We start from the raw sequence: 16,025 nt of genomic DNA on the forward strand, positions 1-16,025 counted from the left end.
TGCTCTCAGTATCCTAGTACGTCCTAAGAAATGAGAGCACAATGAAGATAAGTGACTAGGAAAAGCAATCAAGTGGCCCAGGACGATAAACGTCCCTGTACTGTGCTACCTCTGCAGAAGGAGCGCAAAAATTGGGCCCCATAGGGTTCTTTGTAGGTCAAGTGACTGAAGCCACCAAGACACAATTGCCCCCAGAGACGTCCCCAGCCCGCCTTCCTCCTGAGTCCAACAGCCATGGGGGCTCTGAACACCGCTCACTAATGCCCACAGCCAACGACACATATGGGGAGAAGGAAAAGTACCAAGAGAGGAGAGACTGTAGAATGGCCTGGTGGATGGAGGAAGGGAAGAGAGAGAGAAAAGAGGAGGGAGAGGAAATAAAGAGATGGTCATGGCAGTGAGTGGGGGAGAAGCCGATGGGGGGTTCTGGTGCCAGTTCCCGAGTTTGGGGCTTTTTGGCCCAAGCCTTACCCTGGAGGAAGAGGCCGCTCCCAGGTGGTGGTCTTGGTATTGTGGTCCACATAATAGACACGCCCGTTGGGGAGCTCTCGCTGCTCCCATCTGCAAAATACAGTCAAGGGAGGCATGAGACACACGGGGAAAGGCAAAAGTCCTTGCTCAACGGGGTCCTTCACTAGTGATGTGGCTAATGTGACGTGCAAGACCAGCCCTTTGGTCAGACCAGCTCCAGGCTGTCACTAATGGTGGCACCGCTAATGGCACCGGGACTGCTTCCGGAGAAAACTAGAATAGGTCCCCTTTATGAACCCAAGGCACTAGATAGCCCATAGATTGCAATAAATTCCCCTGAACAACCCATATGAACCTACATCCCATAGACTTTTCTAAAGCCATGTTTCTTGGCCATTTGGGGATCAAAGACCCCTCTAGGAATGTGATGAAAGCTGAAGAGTCCTTCCTTCCAAAATGCTCTTACCAACAAAAATGTGTGTGTAGTTTTTGGGATTCATGGACCTCTCCTGCAGTGCATCTATGGAGCCCCAGCCTTCGTTGCCTACTACCTCTTCAGGTCACAAATTCTATGACCACGCGTTCTCACAGATTCATGACCCCATACATTTCTTGTGAAAACACGAGATTCACGTATAAAGGGTCTTGAAAAGAGATCAGGAAGAATCAAGACACACAGCCAACTGTTTATTTATTGGCTGCTCTACCTTTAAGACTGTGTATAGGTCAACAGAAGATCAGGGTGCCATCCAATGGCAGAATGACAAGGCAGCAGACGATCCAAGCTGTGAATCCACACACACACTCACTACAAAATACGGCCAAGGACCACCCATCCCCAACTCCTATTCTTCCCGTATTCAATGCAGCCTGACAGTAAATCCACTTACCTGGAACACAGCATCCTGCATATAAAGGATGTGAAGAATTTATGTTTCTAAAATGATCATCCTTTTACAAAGGATGTTGATGGTTCCCTTAGCCTTTATGTTTCACACTGATTTTATTTACTTCCACTTTGGGCTACTGTCTAGGGGAAGGTGACCTTTTCCAGGAAGTTAGTACAGTCAGTGCCGGTGAAATGCTTATTTGGAAAACACAAATCTATTCCAATGCAGTTGATACATAAGGGAACAGTGTGTACAGAATTTGAGTTTTGTGTTTGCTTTGCATGAATCTGCCTTTGAAAAACAAGAGATGAACACAGAAGACTTCCCCCAGCTGAAAGCAGTCGTGTAGCAACACACAAAACCCACACACCTCCGCCAGCTACCTCGCTTTACTGCGTGATGGACACCACACCCACCCATCCACATCTGGGGCTACAACGCCTGCCTGATTTCAGAAAACCCTCCCTGTACCACTCCACAAGAATGCTCACAAGCACCAGCCCTTCCAACACCTGCTGCCACAAGCAAACTTCAGGTCTCCTCATGGAAACATACGGTATTTATTGTAGGGTTATGCTTGCAACCATTTAACATGTGTAAAACTACACTACCATGGGTATTAGTGTGCACTGTGCATCACTGACAAATTTTTGAGTGTTATGTCCCAACCCATTTTTTTCCCATAAGCCCTGTAGGTTGCATTGCATCATTTGGCAAAGCGTGGTGATTTTAAGGAAGACATATCTTACAGGAGAGGACACTATAAAACGAAATAAATGTCCTAACTTCTATTACTAAGCCTGCTGTGTCTATTCTGATAGATACTGGCTTTATGCCATCCCACTGCTCAGGTATGATTAACAGACTGCACGGATGAGCCCCTCCAAGGTTAGTTCAGATACAGACAGACACGAGGTTTTTGAGCCAAAAATGGGAAGGGGGGATCCATCACCTACCATGGCTACAGGCTCATGTTCTACTTCAGTCAGTCCCCGCCTCCATCCCTTAAGGTGGGCAACGCCATCACCACTGAGGGAACAGAACTGAGGCTCAGAGAAGCTAGTAACTCTAACTCAGCTCTGACTCTGGCCCATTTGTGGTACCACATCACATGGAAAGGAAGAAAGGAGGAAAAGGGAGGTCACCAGGAACCTACAAGGAACCCACTACCCAGCAGACAAGATGCCAGGTACCTTTCCAATGCCCACTCAACGTGAACAGCTTTCCCTGGCGCAGGAGTCTGGGTCAGGGCCCTGCAGATCCAGACGATGGGGAAGGAACTATAATGAGTCTGCCTTGTTCATTTCTGGGCTCCATTTTATTTTATTTTATTTTGGCTTTTTGCCTTTTCTAGGGCCGCACCCTCGGCATATAGAGGTTCCCAGGCTAGGGGTCTAATAGTAGCTGTAGCCGCCAGCCTACGCCACAGCCACAGCAACGCAGGATCCGAGCCACGTCTGTGACCTACACCACAGCTCACGGCAACGCCGGATCCTTAACCCACTGAGCGAGGCCAGGGATCGAACCCGCAACCTCATGGTCCTAGTTGGATTCGTTAACCACTGTGCCATGACGGGAACTCCCTGGGCTCCATTTTAATCACAACCCTCTGCTCAGAGATGACAGAAGGGGAAGAGGCTGCACGTTCGGCCCCACGGGGAGGCTCACCCTGGGGAGCCCTGAGGTTGGTCGTCCCACACGCCCTCCTCTCAAAAGGGATCAATCAGCCACAGGGTTGAGGACTGGAGTGTTACAAACACCACTAAATTTCACGGTAGCTAATTCTTCATTCAAGATTTATTCCACTTGGTATATCTGAGTATAATCTGGACCAGGGCAGGTAAACCATTTGAATAAAGCAATCTATTTTTGTTACATGCCTTCAAAACACTGCTTATTTACATTCAAATCTGTTCAATCACTCGATATGATATTTATGCAAAAGCACATTTCAGAACACCTACTCGTGATCCAGCTTCATTTTTGTACACACTCTTCTGACAAGAAAAAGCGTGAAATTGTTGTTTTAAACATTTTAATATTTTTCAAAACAGCTTTAAAAAGACATGCTACAGCATAGACCATAAGGGAAAAGAGTATAAAAAAGTATGCAAACTGTTACATTAAGAATGGATAGGCAATGCGGTTCTGCTGTCTAGTGCGAGGAACTATATCCAGTTACTTGTGATGGAACATGATTAAAGATAATATGAGAAAAAGAGGGAGTTCCTGTTGTGGTGCAATGGAAACAAATCCGACTAGGAACCATGAGGTTGCAGGTTCGATCCCTGGCCTCGCTCAGTGGGTTAAGGATCCAGCGTTGCCGTGAGCTGTGGTGTAGGTCACAGACTCGGCTTGGATCCTGCATTGCTGTGGCTGTGGTGTAGGCCAGCAGCTATAGCTCCAATTCGACCCCCTAGCCTGGGAACCTCCATATGCCGCAAGTGCTGCCCTAAAAATCAAGAAAAAAGAAAAAAGAAAGAAAAAGAATATTTATATATGTATGACTTCGTCACTTTGCTGTACAGCAGAAATGGAAAGAACAATGTAAGTCAACTACAATAAAAATTTTTTTAAATAAAAAAGTATGTGTATACACATATGACTGAGTCACTTTGCTGTATAGCAGAAAGTGGCACAACATTGCAAATCAGCTATAATTAAAAAAAAAAAAAACTTTAAGACAAAAAAAAAAAAAATGCACTCAAGCACACTTTCTCTCCTGGGTATTTCCTTCCCACTCAAGGTTCTGGGGGAAGCGGATACCAGTGACTTGGCTCAGGTGCCCTGGTTCCTCCCAATTACAAAAGGAAGATCCTTTTTTTCGGTCAGGGGGAAAATCTTCTCGCAAAAACGACAAGATGAAAATATAGACAGGGTAAAGTTGAGGCTCTTCTCCCTCTCAACATCCTTCTGAATTAAAGACAAAAGAGTTAACAGATATTATTGCCCGCTCAAGAGGAAGGGTGTCCCCGTCGGTGGGGATCTGGTGGGAACCCTGCAACAACAAAGGCTCCTCTCTGTGACTTCACACCAGCTCTCCGAATCCGATCCCCTCTTTACTCATCTGAATTTGGAACTAAGGAAAGTCCTTTTTTTTTTTTTGTCTTTTTGCCATTTCTTGGGCCACTCCCACGGCATATGAGGTTCCCAGGCTAGGGGATGAATCGGAGCTATAGCTGCCGGGCCTACACCAGAGCCACAGCAACACAGGACGCAAGCGGCGTCTGTGACCTACACCACAGCTCACGGCAACGCCGGATCCTTAACCCACTGAGTGAGGCCAGGGATCGAACCTGCAACCTCATGGTTCCTAGTCGGATTCGATAACCACTGAGCCATGACGGGAACTCCACTAAGGAAAGTCTTGAGCAAGACTTGTCTTAATAAGAACTGTGATACGGAAGCTCCTCAAGGCAAGGGTAGCAAATCACTCCTTCGTAAAATTTGTTCCCAATGAGACTAAAGATGCTGAGAATTCCTCAGCATTTCCTCAGAAGTTAGCTCTACCCTTCCTTCCCTTGGCAATTTTGGGGCCAAGAAAACAGGTTTGCTCATTTTGCAGTCACTATCTAGAAAACGGCTCATAATAGGGGGGTGGGGCTGCCTCCTGAATAAAGACAAAATAGGTGCTCTTGCTGTTTTCTTTACACCAACAAGTCTTTTCTTGCACCTGTCATCTTGCAAGTAAGTCTTGACTTTTGGCTTCTTTTATGTTTCATTTGAGGCAAGGAGGAAACTTTGGTTTGATTATATACTTTGGCTTATGTGTTCACGTGAAGATGGGATACTTCTTAAAATCCCATGAAGTGAATGCCTTTCTTCCTCCACTGCCAGAAAGGAAACCCTCCTGGTTTATACTCAAGAGCCATGGCGGCTCTTCCCAAGCCTGGATAAGCCCCGTCTGTCCTATCTTTGATCCCAGTCGATCCTTCAAATGAAAGGTTCTCTTTCGGGGACTGTTACTGCCCAGCAAATCTCAGTGTCCTTCTATGAACCCTCTCAGTTGGCTTAGCTAGGGAAAAAAAAAAAAGTTACCAGAGGAACCAGGCCTTTCTTCCATTACCCTCTTTTGATATCTACATTTTTCCTTTTACAACTGGACTCCTGCTCGGATGAAATGTCCATGCAGGTCCTCCCGGATCCACGACCTGGTCTAGCTGCTTTTCTCAGCGAACTCGCAGCTCCTCCCTGCCTGCGTGGCGCCTCAGATTTCATACGAATCCCTCCCCTCCGTTCGGGCAGCAGAGCCGCTCAAGGCTGTCGTCACACGAGCCTCCTGAGCCTCGTTTCCGCCTCAGTCGCTGCTGACCCACATAGATGAAGCCTTCCCACGGTCTTGGTTTGGTCTCCCCATGCCAAGAAAGGGAGACTGGCAGCGACCTTTCATCAGCACATCCCTGGCAGGGGTTAGGTGTCTGAACCTTATAAGCATCTTCTTCACGCTGAGATTAAAAGGCTTTTCAATCAAACGACCCGTGGGTTTCGATACTGCATCCTGGTCACGTGGGTCACCTCCTCTCCCACGGAAGAGCTTTCTTTGATGCTCTCGCAAAGAGTGTTCAAAGCGCCAAGCGTGATTCAGGTCCCTTCCCCACACATTGCTCCTTGGCCTTCGACGGGGAACGTTCAGTTGGACCATGGACTATACAGGGTCTTTATATTTGAAAGCACTTCAAAAGTAGTCCCCAATTTCAATTGATCTCACTGTGGTTTTTTTTTTTTTTTTTTTTTTTTTTTAGCCTAAATTCCCTTTGCTCCTATGGATTTTAACTGCCCTTTATTTAGCTGTATATCTTCCAGGCCTGTGCCCTGAGTCCCTCCACCATCATTCTCACGGAAAAGTAAAGGTTGGAAAAAAAAAAAAAAATCTCAGTTCCATTATTAGAATGACATCCGATCATTTCTCTCCTATGTTATCTGAAAGGAAATTATCTGGTCACCTGAACCCCATTTTCTTGTGGAGGATTCCCTAGAAGATCTTCAGGAAATCAATCCTCCGTTAGTGTATATTCAACCATCCTGATCAACACACTTCTTGGTCTGACTCCTCTAAATCTGGACAGAACCACAGTTTCACTAACAGTGGGATTAAACTGGGAAGGAATTTGAAGCTGGGCAATCCAAGAATTTCAGGTTAGTATCAGAGACAACATCAACATGCTCAAAAATTCTTAGTAAGGACATTATTATCATTGTTGTTGTTATTTGGCCATGCCCATAGCATGTATAAGTTCCCAGGCCAGGGATCGAACCAACACCACAGCAGCAACTTGAGTCATAGCAGTGACAATGCCAGGTCCTTAACCCACTGAGCTACCAGGGAACTCCCCTTTCTTTTCTCTCTCTCTCTCTCTCTTTTTTTTTTTTTTTTAGGGCTGTACCCACAACGTATGGAAGTTCCCAGGCTAGGGGTTGAATTGGAGCTACAGCTGCCAGCCCTATGCCAGAGCCACAGCAATGTGGGATCCAAGCCGTATCTGCAGGATACACCACAGCTGAAGGCAATGCCGGATCCTTGATCCACTGATCAAGGCCAGGGATTGAACCTGTGTCCTCATGGACACTAATAAGATTTGTTTCCACTGAGCCATGATGGGAACTCCTTTTCTTCTTTTTTAAAAACTTGTATTATTTATAATTCATTAATTTCATTAACACAAGCACTGGGCTGACGCTCATTCAAAGTACGCTCTCTCCATCGGAAAACAAAGTCAAGCAGGACTTTACTACCAACAAAGAAAAGAGGCCTTGCTGGTTACTTAGACAAAAACTAAACTTCAGAAAAATACACCGAAAGTATTCGGGTATTCTGAAAGCTGCCTATGTAGAAGTTCAATTCCTCTCAGGCAAATACGGCAGGGAATTCAAATTTTCTTATGGTCTGCTTCTATATTAAATTGACTCTGAACCAAATCCTATTCCCTGAGGCTCTGGCCACTTCCTGGGTGAACCGTAAAATGTATGTCCTCTGTAGGGATACTGTCAGTGTTTTAGGAGTCCGAAGTCGGTGTGCAATGGAATACAGCTCCTTCTCACTGCTTTCCCCGCTTCAGTAGGTCCTCTGTAAACTCAGACCTGCCCCCAAGAACACTGCTTGAAATACTGAGCCTTCCTTTAAAGCTAAGCACACTAACCCCCTTTTAAAAACTATCAACAACTAGCACTTTATGTCCTTGGAGCACAGGGTGGCACAGTAGTAGCTACTGAGGACTCTGAATTAAGGTCTGTTTTTCTTCTTCTTCAACCATCCCATTTTCTTTGCCTTGGAAAAGTCCCCAAAGCTCTTCTGTAGAAGACGGCAACATTATAAGATGTGCTTTCATAAACAGGGAAGACAATTCCTAGAGATGGAATCTATTAAAAACAATTTTTTTTTACATTTTTGCAGATAACTTTGGTGATGCAGGGAAATAGTCACTCTTAAAAAACAGTTGGTGGGAGCAAAAATGGGTATACTCTTTCCTAATGGCAATTTGGCAACTTGGTCAAAAACCTTTCCTATATTAAGAAGATGTGGTTCATATATGCAATGGAATACTACTCAGCCATAAAAAGAACCATAAAATGCCATTCATAGCAACATGGATGCAATTAGAGATTCTCACACTCAGTGAAATAAGAAAGAGAAAGACAAATAGCATATGATATCACTTATATGTGGAATCTAAAATATGGCACAAATGGGGAGTTCCCGTCATGGCTCAGCAGTAATGAACCCGACTAGTATCCGTGAGGATATGGGTTCAGTCCCTGGTCTCCCTCAGTGGACTAAGGATACGGTGTTGCCGGGAGCTACGGTGCAGGTTACAGATGCGGCTCAGATCCTATGTTGCTGTGGCTGTGGTATAGGCCAGCAGCTGTAGCTCCAATTCAAGCCCTTGCCTGGGAACTTCCACAGGCCACAGGTACAGCCCTAAAAAACAAAAATTAAATAAAAATAAAATAAAACGTGGCACAAATGAACCTAGCTATGAAACAGAAAAAGACTCACGGACATGGAGAACAGACTTGTGGTTGCCAAGGGAGACGGGGAGGGAGCAGCATGGACTGGGAGCTTGAGTTAGTACATACAAACTATTACATTTAGAATGGATAACAACCAGGTCCTACTGTAAAGCACAGGGAACTATATCCCATGTCCTGTGATACACCACGATTAAAAAAGAATATAAAAAATAAGGTACGTATATGTATAACTGAGTTACTTTTCTGTAAAGCAGAAATTGACACATGATGGTAAATCAACTATACTTAATAAAAAAAATGGGGGGGGGGCAGTTCTCTTGTGGCGCAGCAGGTTAAGGACCCAGCATTGTCACTGCAGTGGCTCAGGTCACTGCCGTGGCACGGGTTCAGTCCCTGACCTGGGAACTTCTACATGCCATGGGCACAGCCAAAAAAAACTTTTTTTAAAAACCTTTCCTACATGAATACCCTTTGATTCAGCAACCCTGCTCTGAGGATATACCCTAAAGAAATACTTGTGTGTCAAGAAGTCACCCATAGGTGCATCTGTCACAGTGTGTTGCGGCATGTTACAGAAAAACTGGGAGCAATGTAAATGCTCCAAAATGGAGGATTAGAGAAATAAATTATGTTAATTCTATAATGGCTACTCAGTCATTTAAAATACAATTGTATGAAGAGGTACAAATTACTGACACAGAGTAAAAGAAAATACTACTATAAATAATATCGACTTTTCAGATGTTCACAATATATTCGGTGGAAAAAGTGAAAAAATAACATGCATAAGATAATGAAAATTTTGTTGAAAAAGTATATAAATAGTCTTTTTCATTAAATCTAAAATGTCACTAATGGTAAGACAGTAAAAACTGCAAGATTGTTAACATAACACCAAGAAAGAAAAAGTCTCTACCAATTAAACTACGACACGCCAGTGCTGGTAAATCACGGCTTGATTTTAAAGAAGTTAAAAGTGAAATATCGTGCATATCAGAATCAACAAAATGTGGGCAAAAGGGGCTCGTTTATCCATGTAAAATGTTTACAACATCAGAGTAAGAAAGTATTTTAGACAAGACACAAAAGGCAGGTGAAAAGATTCACAAAATTGGTGTTTAAAAATTTGAACTGGAGTTCCCATCATGGCGCAGCGGAAACAGATCCACCTAGGAACATGAGGTTATGGGTTCAATCCCTGGTCTCGCTCAGTGGGTTAAGGATCCAGCATTGCTGTGAGCTATGGTGTGGGTTGCAAATGCAGCTCGGATCCCATGTTGCTGTGACTGTGGGGTAGGGCGGCAGCTGTAGCTCTGATTGGACACCTAGCCTGGGAACCTCCACATGCCGCTAGTGCAGCCCTAAAAAGCAAAAAAAAAGCAAAAAAAAACAAAAAAACAAAAAAATTGAATTCCTATACAATAATGCAAAATACAAAAATGAAAAGACAAGCCAAAGAGTGGAAATAAAGTATTTGTGATACCCAATTGAGAGGCAATTAGTCTCCAGCACATATTAAGAAATCCTGCAGATTAAAAAGGCAGATACCTAAGCATGAAAATGAACCAAAATATAAGAACAGATAACTCACAAGAAAGGAAACTCAAGAACAAAATTTTTTTTTAAATGTAAGAAAGGTTTTATCTCAATGATAATCAATGAAATTCAAATTTAAAACCACCAAGAGAAGTTCCTGCTGTGGTGCAGAGGATTGACAGCATCTCTGGAGCCTTGGGGACACAGGTTCAATCCCCCTCCCAGCATAATAGGCTAAGGATCCAGCATTGCCACAGCTACAGCAAAGGTCGCCACAGCAGCTCGGATCTGATCCCTGGCCCAGGAACTCCATATGCTGCGGGGCAGCCAAAGAAGAAAAAACAAAAGCAAAAACAAACCACCCAGAGATACCATTCACGCCTATCAGTCTGGCCAAGGTGAAAAAAATCTGACAGTTCTAAGTTTCAGCAGGAATGCTTATGCTTGCTCATGGGGGTGTGAATCAGTGAGCTGACTCAAAAAGCAATTTGACAGTGCCTACTGAAAGTGTGTAAGAAAGTCCTGTTCCAGCACTTGCACTAAAGAAACAACCACACACACAAAAAGGCATGCTCAGAAAAAACTTCACTGTAGCATTGTTTACAATGGCAAAGAGGTAATTATAAGTACATATAAAACATATTACTTTTTATATTTTGTATTTACATGATGTCTGATAGATACAGTAAAGATACATAAATTTTTTTTTTTTTTTTTTTGTCTTTTTGCCATTTCTTGGGCCACTCCCACGGCATATGGAGGTTCCCAGGCTAGGGGATGAATCGGAGCTGTAGCTGCTGGCCTACGCCACAGCCACAGCAACGCAGGATCTGAGCCGCATCTGTGACCTACACCACAGCTCACGGCAACGCCGGATCCTTAACCCACTGAGCGAGGCCATGGATCGAACCCGCAACCTCATGGTTCCTAGTCGGATTCGTTCACCACTGAGCCACAACGGGCACTCCAAGATAAATAAATTTTAATTATGACATAAATAAAGTTCAACCTCTTCCTACAACAGAATACCATATAGCAGTTAAAATGAATGTACCGAGATCCGTGTAGCTCTATGGAGAGGGAGTGGGATCGTGGAGGCCTGCATGGGGACTTGCAACTTTACTGGTAATGTCTTCTTCATCGGAAGTTAAAAAACGGGAGTCGGGGGAGGGCCTTTACAGCAAACGCAGCATAGTGCTAAACTTTGATAAAGCCGGGGGTGGAGCCCACAGGTATTTCTCTATTCTTATCTGCGTGCTTAAAATAAATGTTAATAGCACCGACCCTAAGAAAGTCCGGTTTTGGTAGATGTGTGTTTATGTGTGCATGTCTGTCTTTGTGGTCTTGGGCAAACTGCTGAAGGCTTTCTCATTTGCAAAATGAGGGTAAAAGTAGCCACTACACAGAGGGCTATGAAGATGGCATGAAATAACCAGCATATAAACCTCCCCAGCACAAAGAGAATGTTTACTGGGTGCTAGCTATTACTGATGGTCAGGCAAAAGTATACACTAGGTGCATGAAAACTACCAATGAGTAAATCTAGGTGGGTGTTTGTTACTGTTGTTGTTCTATTTCTTCTATTTTTTTCTAATTAAAAAAAAAAAAAAACTAAAAAAGTGTAAGAGGTGGAGTTCCCATTGTGGTGCAGCAGAAATGAATTTGACTAGTAACCATGAAGTTGAGGGTTCAATCCCTGGCCTTGCTCAGTGGGCTAAGGATCCAGCGTTGCTGTGAGCTGCAGTATAGGTTGAAGACGAGGCTTGGATCTTGCATTGCTATGGCTGTGGTGTAGGCCAGCAGCTGCAGCTCTGATTTGACCCCTAGCCTGGGACCCTCCATATGCCATGGGTGTGGCCCTAAAAAGCAAAAAATAAAAATTTAAAAATTGTTGTTCTAAGAGGTGCTGAGAATGGAAGGCATTTATCCAGTCATTCCACAAATACTTCTCACTCCATCTCCCTAGAAGTCAAGTCCTGTGTGCTGGGGATACAAAGATGGACACAATAATCCCAGCTCTTGAAGAGTTCTTAAAAGGTATAGCAAAAATGGAAACTCCTAATTACACGTGAAAACATACACATAGCAGGGCGAGGACGTCTCACAGGCCGGCCCAACAACAGGAACTTTTGTTCTGAGACAAGGAGGAAGAAGCCAAAAGTATGTACTATCTGGCATTACCTAAGCATGTAATAGTCTTTGCAGAGTTGAGAACAAAACCATACCACTTAGCAAGAAGGCACAGATTCTTCCAGTATAATCCTTTAATCCTTTGCTATTCAAAGTACGGTCCATGGCTCATGCTGTTACTGTTCAGCAAACAGAAAAGGACCAAAGTTTCTAAGCATTTAAAAACCAATGTGACATTGCCACAACATCCAGATATGTGATCTGTGGATTTGTCTCATTGAATAGAGGACCAAAGTAGGGACTCATAAGAGAGTGGAGAAAAAAAAAATTGAAACAAACAGATTTAAAAAAAAAAGAGTAGTTCTTCACTGACAGTTTGAGAAGCACTATTTCAAAACTCCTGGGTAAGGCTCTTTGGCTCGCGCCAAAATGGAGTTTGGAATGAAATTCAAATGGCAGCGGCTGGTTTATAACTTAGCAGAGAAGCTCCAAATGTCAACGTCTCTCAAAAAGTGTTTCTACAAAGAAAACATCCAAAAACTCTTCCTGGGTTGTCCTCCTTGATAGTGTGTCAAGGACCACTGGATCTTCCTACCTGGGCCTGGGGGTAGGGGAGATGGCCAATCCGAAAGATCCAGAAAACACCCTCCTCAATTAATTCTACTCTGAGGCAGGAAGCAGACAGGGCAGCCAATGACTGCGGGAGGAGAGGGATGGTGTGAAATGGCAGCGCTGGGCTAAGTCGGCAGTCCAAGCACAACGGCCTCCCTTATGTAAGAAACCGCAGCCCGGTGCCGGCTGCCAGGGCCGAATAATGTGCCTCTGTGCGCGAGGGGCTGCGCGAGCGGCTGAGCCGGGGACGCGCTTGCAGTTTATCTAAGCCATGTACCCACGGGCTCTTAATGAGCATTCGGTCCCCCAAGTGGGCTCCGGGCTGATAAAAACCAGATGCAGGGCCAGCGGATCAAAGCGGCCTCCCTCCCCACGGCCCGGACCACTATCTCACCACGTCTCCCGAGCCTCCCTGGCACCCCGTCCTGTAACAGCTATTTGCAAAGCTGAAAATGCCACGCCCTCCCAATTGGCTTCTTTCGTGCTAATTCAATTAAAAGGTACAGAAAGCAGGAGGGTTTGGAGCCGGGGGAGTAGAGCGGGATAAAGGGTGGTCTATTCGGACTTACACAGCCCAGTTTTCAGCGGCCTTAAGTCATTAAAACAGAGAGACATCTGTGACATCTTTACGACCAATCTCATCGGCTGCAAGCTTCAGAAAGGCAACGCAGCAACTGGAAAAATAAGCCCTTGGGATCCCCAAGTGAATCCTGCTCTCTCAGGGAGACTGAAGGGTCGCAAAGAGACAAAGGCAGAGGGACATCTTGCAAAAGCAGTCTAGCGGGGCCCAGAAATGCCTCAGCAAAGGGGAGCCAAGCTCCACAGGGTCTCCCAAGGCATGAGGGCCCCTGGTGAGCAGGGAAGAGCATCCTGATCCTGTGATAGCTTCATACCTGACAACCCAGCGCGTTACCCCATAAGGTCTCGCCCTTGGGAAGAAAATGCCATATTCCTTCAGAACTGCTCTCTATTTGAGGATAAAACATTCATCCAGGTGGGGGCGGGGGGGGGAGAGGAAGCGATGGCATTGAAATTGATTCATTAAGTTGTTACAAATATGTCTTGGGGGCTGACTTTGTACAGGGCTCCTTGCCGTCTTGGCGTTTACAGCCCAGCAGGGCAGAGAGACGCCAAACAGGCAATTACACGTGTGAGAAGAGTTACAGTACACGGGGCGGTCTGACCTTGTTTACCAAGGATCGAGGAAGGATTCCCAGAGCAGGCGCTGATTCATCTGCGACTCGGACATGGATAGAATCAATGCACAAAGATGGTGAGGAAGGTTTCAGAGAGTGTAACCAGCATGGCAGAGGGTCCCAAATCCGGAGAAACAGTGGTACGTTTGTCAAACTAAGAGGAGTTACTGTGGCTAGAGCTTAGAGCGGAAAGCAAAGAATGTCTTCCATAGAAGGCTTCAGGGGTAGATGAGGTCCTATCCTACAGGGCTTTTGAGGTCTTGTCGAGGATTTGCGAATTTATCCCTAAAGACAAAAGGAAGCCATGGGCAGCATTCTAAGTCGTGAAATGTCACGCTCAGAGTTTTATTTTATTTTATTCTTTGGCTGCATCTGTGGCTTATGGAAGCTCCTGGGCCAGAAATTGAATTCGAGCCCCAACTACAACCTACACCACAGCTGCAGCAATGCTGGATCCTCAACCCATTGTGCTGGGCTGGGGATTGAACCTGCATTCCAGCGCTCCAGTGATGCTGCCAATCCCGTTGTGCCACAGCGGGAACGCCTCAGAGTTTTATTTTAAAAGGTTAAAAGTGGTCCCCTGACTCCTGAAGCCAAGATACTATGAATAGAGGAATAACCCATCTTGTCTGAATCTCCTAAACGTGTAAATAAGCTGGGGTGGGGATGGTAGGTCTGCGAACTGCAAGGCTGGCGGGCGAAAGTGTGCCCTTTCTGGCTTGCCATCACAGAGCAGAGAACTGAAAGCCTGCCATCCCCGGTGCCACGCACTCAGCAGTGCTGCTCCAGGCGACTTCCAGGCCCTGAGGCAGCCCCCGAGGTACGGGAGCGCCCCACTGTCTCAGGGACGGGCACCTGGAAGCCCATCTGGGCCAGAAAACTGGGTCTCAATACCCTTCTCTGGACCATCATACGTCTTCAAGTGGGGAGGGGCCTCCCCAGACCTGCCCATGGGGCCTCATCCCATTCTAAACGCTCCACGGTGGGATGCTGGCCTGAGCCAAAGTGCCTCAGCCTCTGGCGGGTGGGGGAGGAGAACCGCTTCCCTGGGCCGCTCCAAGTGCCAGACGTAGAATAAAGAGCGGTTTCAGGGCCTGGAGTTTTCCAGCTGCCTGGAAACAGGAAGAGCCCAATCCAGGAGAACAGTAACCCTCACACACGCCCTACATAAAGACACGTTGAGCCATGAGTCCTAATTACCTGTGACCCACACAGGAGTGAAGCCCGCCCTCCAGGCGTTTGCTGGGGTGGCAGGGGCGGAGGGGGGGTACACAGGGACAGCTCAAGGGGGACACAGACAGCATTTTCTCTCCCTTCTGCCAACGTGACTCTGCCCAGTTCCCCCCAAATTATATACAGATTTCAAATTATAAACCAAACCAAGGTCTTTCGAGTATTCCTTACCACATACGAAAAAAAGAAAAAGCAACCAATCCCTGTAAGAAGCTGCACACAAGCAATGGGTTATGAATCCTTTCGCAAAGTTGAAAACTTCACCAAAAAACTTTTTGGAACCACCTCTCGATGGCCCAGATTCTCGCCGGGTCTGAGGTATTAAAAACTATTTGCAAGACTTTTCATGTGTTCAGCATGTTTTATTAAGAAATCTAAGTTAGGTAGTGAGCCAAAGGCTGGGGATGGGAGATGTATGTGGTAAAATGGCAAATGCCTTCAGATTGTGATTTTTTTTGTTGTTGCAACAACTGGGTTTTCTGAAGCGGCTTAAGAACAATGAAGCATGATATACGTTAAGCAAGACACCATCCATCTTTCTCTTTTCCTTTACAAATGACAAAGGCTCAGAGGACCAACCCACACGTCACCACCATCGGCAAGACCACGGGGACCATGGAGACAGGGACACGGGTTTCCTTGGTACCAAACTGATAACCAGGATGGGCAGCAGGACGGCAATGGAACTGGCCCGGACAGTGACTGGTAGCCCTGAGATGAGACTCTGTTGTTGCTTTTTTTTTTTTTTTTTTTTTTTGGTCTTTTCTAGGGCAACACCCACAGCATATGGAGGTTCCCAGGCTGGGGGTCTAATCACAGCTGTAGCCACCAGCCTACACCACAGTCACAGCAATGCGGGATCTGAGCCGTGCCTGCAACCTACACCACAGCTCAAGGCAACGCCGGATCATTAACCCACTGAGCAAGGCCAGGGATCGAACCCGCAACCTCATGGTTCCTAGTCGGATTCGTTTACCACTGCGCCACG

At 45.7% G+C, this 16,025-nt stretch overlaps 1 protein-coding gene across 4 annotated transcripts in view; it reads right to left on the bottom strand.

Moving 5' to 3' along the window:
- The window catches only part of WWP2 (WW domain containing E3 ubiquitin protein ligase 2), a 158,833-nt gene that overhangs the window by 30,168 nt on the left and 112,640 nt on the right, over nt 1–16,025 (bottom strand). For all 4 annotated transcript variants that reach the window (XR_014805563.1, XM_021093861.2, XM_021093863.2 and 1 more), the window contains exon 9: nt 472–561. Coding sequence is in view for 3 of the 4 variants with exons in the window: in XM_021093861.2 (XP_020949520.1) it covers nt 472–561 (90 nt within the window). In the remaining variant the exon portion in view is untranslated. The remainder of the gene's footprint in view (nt 1–471; nt 562–16,025) is intronic.

The sequence above is a fragment of the Sus scrofa genome, chromosome 6 (genome assembly GCF_054392235.1).
Source record: "Sus scrofa isolate SSC_HxYL_T2T_F1_AM1 chromosome 6, Sscrofa_HxYL_maternal_Yorkshire_Landrace_v2.0, whole genome shotgun sequence".
NCBI classification, from domain to species: domain Eukaryota; kingdom Metazoa; phylum Chordata; class Mammalia; order Artiodactyla; family Suidae; genus Sus; species Sus scrofa.